Below are 7,544 nucleotides of genomic sequence, written 5' to 3' on the forward strand. Positions count from 1 at the left end.
AGTAATCAATATTTAATTCTTTATTCTGTGTATTTTAAAAAATTAAAGCCAAGCCAATTTAAATTTGAATCCAATCCAAGTCCGTTAGGATTTGAATTCGAATATGCGATCTTCAAATCTAATCAGATTTGGATACAAGTTTCCAATAATTGGATCAAATTCATATTTTTCTAAACCCAATCTATTTACAGCCCTAGACATCACAGGCTAACCCATTCAACTTTCTATTTTAATATTTTTTTTCATTAATAAAATTCAATTCTTAGTTATCATATTTACTTTTGGTTCATATTATGAGTATAAAATATTAGATATTCCCAATTTTTCTACAAAATTTCTATTTTTCATGTATTTTTGTATTTTTATCTATTTATTATGTTTTTATTACTTAATTATGGCATCATTGATTCACTCATTAACCCGAATAGCCAAATTTCTTACCTATGATCTCGACAAACAGGTGGTTATGTTTTTAATCAATTTTGAAAATGTTGCAATGAATGTGCTTTTATTTTTACTAGTAAGTGTGCACATATTTTTGCACATGACAATTTTTTATGATGATAATGGTATAATATGTTTCTAAATTTTTCTACATTTTTTTATATTTCTATATCTATAAAAATTATTTTTGTTTAATATGATGAATATATAATATTAGAGATGCACCCAAATGTTTTTTACAAAAATTTTTATATATTTTATATTTTTGTATGTTTTCTTCCTTTTTTTTTAATTTTTATTATTATCTAATTACTGCAACAAGGGTTGACACATTTTGACTCAAAACTTTGAATTTTTGGCTTGTTGCCAAACAGAAAAACATCTCCATTTTTAGGTTGCAATTGGTTTTAAATTTGTATCTTATTTTTATCATCAATAAAAAATAATTATTCTTTGCCATACTTATTTTTCTTTAATATGGTTGATTAATATAGAATTCAATGAAAGGACAATGGAGGTTATTACCCTAAATATAAGACCTAATGAAAGGAAATTGAATGAGGAGAAGTGTAGTAGTTCAAATTACATTGCGTGCCCTCACAATTAAAGAGAGACCAAATTCAAAAATAGAAGTATTTTAGTCAAACAAAATAGGAGTTAATATCTTAAATATAAGACTTAATGAGAGGGACTTGAATGAAGAAAAAAATGGTTGTTCAAACTATATTTCTATCCTTACAATTAGAGAGGGACCAAATTTAAAAATTAGGGTATTTTAGTCAAACAAAAGTTCCACACTCTTATTCACACTTTTAATACTAGTATCGATGTAGATATAAACATAGATGTTAGAGAAGAACCAAACAAATGTCCCCTTATTTTCCCACTTTTCCATGTCAAAATAGTACGACTCTTTTCCCAAAAGTTGAGAACAACAATCCCTCTTTTTTAATCCCATCTCATAACATATCACACACCAAATGGGAGAAAGTGAAGAATATTTGAGAATATTCCATTTTTTCTCTTCTCACCCCACAAACCAAATGCCGCTTAAGCTATGTTTGATTTGAAGGAAGATGCAGGGAAAGGAAGGGAAAGGACAAAAATAAGGAGGAACATTGGTAGAAAAATAATGACAACCTTCTCAACCAGCCTTATTTACTCTAATCTATTACAATCTTCTATTGCATGTTCGTGATACATGATTCAAATTCATAAAATAATTTGTTAAAAAAAGTTCATAAAATAATTTGACTATTTTATCGTGCTTAATTAGAATAATATTTAAACTTGAGATCTTGTTGGAGCTTCTTCATCATCTTCTTTATGGAACTTCCAAACTGAGGCCATTATTCCATTGGAAGCAGATGATTTGGACTTTCCAGTACTCCTTTGCACCTGTGGTATCAACATGCTTCTTATTAAGAAGACAATAACAAATGGAAAATGAAAGAAAGTAATATTTTATTAGTTGACCAAAATGTTAAACAAATAAGCTAGCTCTATCTTCATACTTACTCTTTTACGTGAAACTCCCTTTATAGTTTTAACACTCTTCAAGCTTTCTGGTCTGTTCATCACGTATTCCTTCAATTGTTGGTCATCCATGGTTTCTATCATATTAGCCTATCATTCAAAAAGAATCAATGTTAATGTGATGTATGTGAAACTTGGATTCTTTGATAAGATATATGGAAATAAATTAAAATTAGGTGATAAATGCTTCCTTTCAAATATTTTCACAAAGAAAAATGGGTTTATAACAATATAGCGATAAATGTCTTTATCATCCATGAATCTCCGATTAAAGTTTAACATTCAACCATTATTTTCTTCAAGGTTCAAAGTATCAACAAGATATGTCTGATATGGGAGGTATTGTATCTTTGGGTGTCTATACATTTTTTTACAGGTGTTTTCAGAAACTCATTTTTTATTAAATAATATATAAAATATATTTAAAACTGAAATTTGAAAATTAAAGAAAAACTAAAAAAATAAAAGATGCATCAGTTAAAGTACTTTGAACTATGACTTTATTTGTTACTAGGCATAAATTAATAAATTAATTATCTCATTCCTCAAGCTGTAGAACCATATTTGCTGCATGGTTTTAAAAAATGACCTGGAAGCGAAACCGTTCTGACCACCAGTTTCCAGGTTGACAGTTCGACCGTCTGGTTCGAACAGGTAGTCCATTCTGACAACAAAAATAAAAAATAAAAAATAAAAAATGATCAAAAATCGTTGAACAGGTCAACAGGTTGACGTTTCGACCACCCAGATCAACGGATCATTGACCGATTCAACAATTTTTGCCTAAAGACCAAGTTTAGGATAAAACGGAAGTGATTGCCTGGATGATTCCCAGGCTGAACGAACCATCGTTTGTTGAATATCATCACCAAGTGGTAACCCGATGGATGCATGTCTTTTAACATAAGAAAGCCCATGGATTAGAGTCTCTCTATTGTCAAAGCCAAAAAATCGAAAAAGAAAAGCCACACTTGAAAAGTTCAATTGATTTAAAAAATGCTATGACAAAAATTGAGTACTATCGAGAAAAAAATCCACACACACAAGAATATAAATTATTTTATTCATTTATGTTTTAGAAAAATTACATTTTGTGTGTCATAAATGAGATCAAAATACTTTGCAATTAAAACATATTAGCAAATACTAATTGAAATCAATTGGTTAATGCCACAAAAACTTTATTCAAATGGAAAATGTAGAAAAAAAAAACTCAACGATAATATTAATCACGTAAGTTTTAATTATTTACAAGTTTAATGGTTTTGTTTGTATAAAAAAAAATATGATATTTTACTTTATAAGATTAAGTTGTCTATACAACACTATATTTCTAATACAATGCCAATCAAATTTAAATGGGAAAAAATTCCTAATTAGGTTAAGTAGGGAGCTTCCCAAAATGGCATACTCCATTTCTGTCACGTATAGGAATGATACACTAGATTAGAACTATCCACCATAGAGGGTAACCTAAATTTACCTGGTGTTTAGTCCGCAACTACGCATCAGCCCTAAACCACTTTGTGCAGCACGTGGGCTACACAACAGGGGTGGGGGTACCCATCCCCCAACCCAGGTGCAGGTGGGATTCGATCCCAAGTCTCCACTATGACCTGTAGGAGACCTTACCAACCAGCTGGTTGGAACCTTGCCTTTGTGCTGGTTGTTTCATCAATAGATGTTAACCGTTCAAAAATAGAATTTAGTATAGAACTTACCCCAATAACGGATCACTATTGATGCATCGCAATGCAGAAAACAAATTAATTTAGTGGGTTATTTTGCCCTGAACAAAGTTGCTATTTGAAGGATTGTTAATTGTTTAGTCTTAGTTTAGGAAAAGTGTAAATACAAATATGTACAGTGCAAAACTACTCCCATTTAGATAATTTATACTTTATTATAAGGTAATTTACAAATATTTAATTTTTAATAAATTTATTTTATATACTATATAGTACATTAATTAGAAATTTTATATTTCCTTTATTAATTGGCTTTTATGTTTAAAAGGATATAATAAAGAAAGAGAAAGAGCATATGAATATAAGACTTTATTATTTATAATTATTTATAACTATTTATAAATTAAGTAATTCTTTAGACTTGAAAACTTCCTTTTTTTCTCACTTCACTTCCCTAATGTAATTGTTAAATTGATAAAACATTTAATGTTCAAAATAGCAAATTATTAAAGAAATAGTTTGATTTGGATATTGTATGTCAAAAGTGCATTGCATTGAATAGATATGTGCCAGGGGAAAATGGTTGAACAAAAAAAAAACATTATTTGACAAGGATTTTACAATTTCAAAAGTAAATAAAGAAAATTAAATAGTTAAATAGAAACAGATTTATGGTATAAAACTATACTTTTGATATCAATACCATGAAGTGTACCTTAATCTACAAATGTTCACCTTAAGCAATACAACCGGGGTGGTGCATTTTTGCACTACTAGTATCAAAGTTGTGTTCTTATATTAAAATTTGTAAATTTATTAAGTTTTGAATAAAGAGATAAAGAAAGAGAGAGAATTTCCTTTTACATTATAGGTTGCATGCTATAAGGTGCAGAGGAATGGTTACTTCTAAATTTCCATTTTAAAATCCGATCTAGGAAAATCTTCCCAATTATGAATAAGATTTTGGGGTTACTATCCATTTAGTTATGAAATAAAATTGAATCTTGGTTTTTTAGATTTCTCAGAATTCATTGTCTCTTAGTGTTAAAAAGGATGGTTTTTCCTTAATGAGGAACCACTAGAACTTTTCCAATTACACTAATTAAATTATACAAGGAAATTAAGGCATGAAAATTTCTGCTATCATGGCTAAGAAGAATTTAGTGTTAATAACAGAAGGACAAGGTAGGTGTTAGATGATTTGTTGGTTTTTTAAGCTTAAAAGGCGTAGTTGTTCATAAACGCTCAGATTACAAATTAACCAGGAAACACAAATAACAACAAAGAGAAACAAAAATACAGTGTTAGAGATCAAACTGAACTTGTTGAACACACAAATGTAATCATGAGAACAACTCAAAAAACCTTTGCAAACGGCACAGAATTCATGAAGCGCCAAAAAGGACCATTTGCCTCCAATGGAGATCAACTTCAGCAAGCGTAACTCTCCTCGGAACTGAACTTAAGAGCTTGAAGAGAAAACTCACCATGACAAGCCCCACAACGTAACCATGGCTATACAAAAAAGAAAATGAGAGATTTCAGAGGAGGCGGGAGGGGAAGCCAAAGCACTTCAATATATTTCAATTGAAGGGTTTTGGGTCCTTGGTTGTTTTTGTAGGATGCTTTTAACATCAAACGCACTTCAACATTTCTCATTGTTTTTGTAGGATGCTTCTGGGTCCGGTTCCCAGATCGGATGGTCCAACGGTCCAGTCCGAATGGATGGCCCTCTTTAACAAAAATAAATAAATAAATAAACAGCCAAAACCGTTGTCTGGGTTGACATTTCGACCGCTTGAGTCAGTAGTTCACTGACCAAATCAACAGTTTCCGGCCAAAAAACAACTTTGAGGTGAAACGGAACCAATCAAGTGACCGTTTTCTGGTTTTTCTAATCCAATCATCCGATCCCGTCCGGTTTTGAAAACATTGCATTCATGAAGGTCAAGGTTGAAAGGTTGTGGTCTCTCAATTCAAGTCCAAACAAGCTTTTTCTATTATCCTTGAGATTAGTTTCTATTAAAGATCAGCGATGCTCATTAAAGGAGTACTAAAGCCAAGTGCTAACAACTATACAATTGCTATACCAAACTTATGGAAGGCTTGGATTAAGTGCAAGTAAAGAAATGGCAGAGACAATGAAAAAAAAACATAATTAAACAACTAAATCTAAACAAATTCCATATATCAATCACAATGAAATCTATGCTATTATATTTTATTTTAGAAACAAGGTTTAAAATATTGAAATGTATCGGTGCATATCGATTTTTAACCTCACATTGTTTACTTATAATTAGTTATGTGTTTTTCAATTGTAAAAGACATCATATGACATAGACTGACAAATTGTCAAACCAAAATGATAATTTAAAAAGAATTTCCCTCCATTGATAGAAGCACTCACAATTTTCTTTTCTGGTATGGACTATGGAGAGTCTTGATACTTTGAATATTATCTAGAGCAATAGAAGTATGAATTAAATGGTCCCACTAAGAAAATGAAACTAAACTAAGAATTCATATAAACAAATTGAAAACTGAATAAAACTGAAGACAGAGATGAAAAGTAATACCCATTTTGCCAATTCTTCCACATCTTTCTTAAGAACTTCCTCTTCCTTGTCTACAAGGGCTTTCTTTTGTTGCCATGTTAGCACTGCAGCATAAGCTCCTACCTTTTTTTTCTTTGCACTTGTCTCACCAAACATTATAAAAATGACATAGAAACCTAGGTCAGTGATGGGTGGTGGTGGTGGTAGTGATAACAGCAATAGCCAATGTTGATGAGCTTATTATATATAGTCAAGTTTATTAGGAGAGAATACAGGAAGAAAGTAGTAAAGTAATGAAGGAAACAAAGAATGTTTAAAACTTGGGGTATTTAAAGAGAAAAATTAATGTAACAGTTCCTCAAAAGACACTAAAACAAGAAGCAAGCATGAAACATCGGAAGTTGCCGTTACTTATTTACGGGGGAGGGGTATCCAACGTCTAGAACATGTGACGAGCAAGACAATGAAAATTAACAATAACAAAGAAAGCAATAAAGTTACTTTGATCAAATAAGAAAGTAATTTAATGCTACATCTTTCTAAATAAATTCTAAAGTCGTCCTAAGATGCATGAACCATACCATAAAAGTTAAAAGGTCGGCTCTATGTTCAAAACCGACTAAGATTTTTTGTCAGAAATGTGATCCATTGTCATTACCTTTGGGTACAAGTAACTATGTTTCGCCTTCAAAATTAGAAAGCTGTAATTTATCAATTCTTTAATGGCCTTACATAAGGGCAGTTTGAGGTTTAAAAATATAATATCATGAGACTCTTTTCTAAAGTTGTTCACTGACGGAATGCTACCGATGGAAGCAATGTTGTGGAATTTGAAAGTCCGGAGAGAGAGTATTTGTTGCAAATTTGGTTCAAAATATCGATACATCCGATACGTTGATAGGACTGGTAAGGGCATATCAGGCAATATCAATAGTCTTTTGTTTCTTTTTTTATTATTTTTTTTCAAAACCGGTTTAAGGGGGTCGGTTTAAGGCTCCACCTCCTGAACCAGTCAGAACCCCGATAACACCCCCTGTAGGGGTGTATTGGGGAGCTCCCGAAATGATACATATCGATACTTTGAACCTTGGTTGCAAATGAAATTCAATGGACTAAGTTTAACTACCCAAAGTATAGGGTGAGAATGAGCATGTGGTATCTTTTTTTATTAAAATGCCTTCATTTTTAAATTTAAACCCTCTCTAATTGTAAGGGCAAAAAAATATAATTTTAATCCTCTTTGAATCTTATATTTAAGGTATTAACTCTTGTTCTCTCACATTAAATCCTGTATTTAAGGTTCTTTTCCACTAATAAA

At 31.0% G+C, this 7,544-nt stretch overlaps 1 protein-coding gene across 1 annotated transcript; it reads right to left on the minus strand.

The window, feature by feature from the left end:
• Window positions 1–1,531: 1,531 nt before the first annotated feature.
• Window positions 1,532–7,384, minus strand: LOC148791640 (uncharacterized). Its single transcript, XM_088889121.1, has 3 exons — window positions 6,248–7,384; window positions 1,963–2,070; window positions 1,532–1,842 (listed from the first exon to the last, which is right to left on the minus strand). Exons 1-3 carry the CDS (start codon window positions 6,380–6,382, stop codon window positions 1,729–1,731), a joined length of 357 nt encoding a protein of 118 aa, XP_088745247.1. The 5' UTR covers window positions 6,383–7,384; the 3' UTR covers window positions 1,532–1,728.
• Between the last annotated feature and the right edge of the window lie 160 nt (window positions 7,385–7,544).

Source organism: Nelumbo nucifera, chromosome 5 (genome assembly GCF_055504915.1).
Source record: "Nelumbo nucifera cultivar China Antique chromosome 5, China Antique-T2T, whole genome shotgun sequence".
In the NCBI taxonomy this organism is placed as follows: domain Eukaryota; kingdom Viridiplantae; phylum Streptophyta; class Magnoliopsida; order Proteales; family Nelumbonaceae; genus Nelumbo; species Nelumbo nucifera.

Excerpts from the sequence above, each read along its gene's own strand:
- LOC148791640 (XM_088889121.1), bottom strand. The coding sequence starts at position 6,382 with ATGTTTGGTGAGACAAGTGCAAAGAAAAAAAAGGTAGGAGCTTATGCT. Across the intron at positions 2,071-6,247 it reads TGGAAGAATTGGCAAAATGG|GCTAATATGATAGAAACCAT; the intron begins GTATTACTTTTC and ends TTTGAATGATAG. Across the intron at positions 1,843-1,962 it reads AGGGAGTTTCACGTAAAAGA|GTGCAAAGGAGTACTGGAAA; the intron begins GTAAGTATGAAG and ends TTGATACCACAG.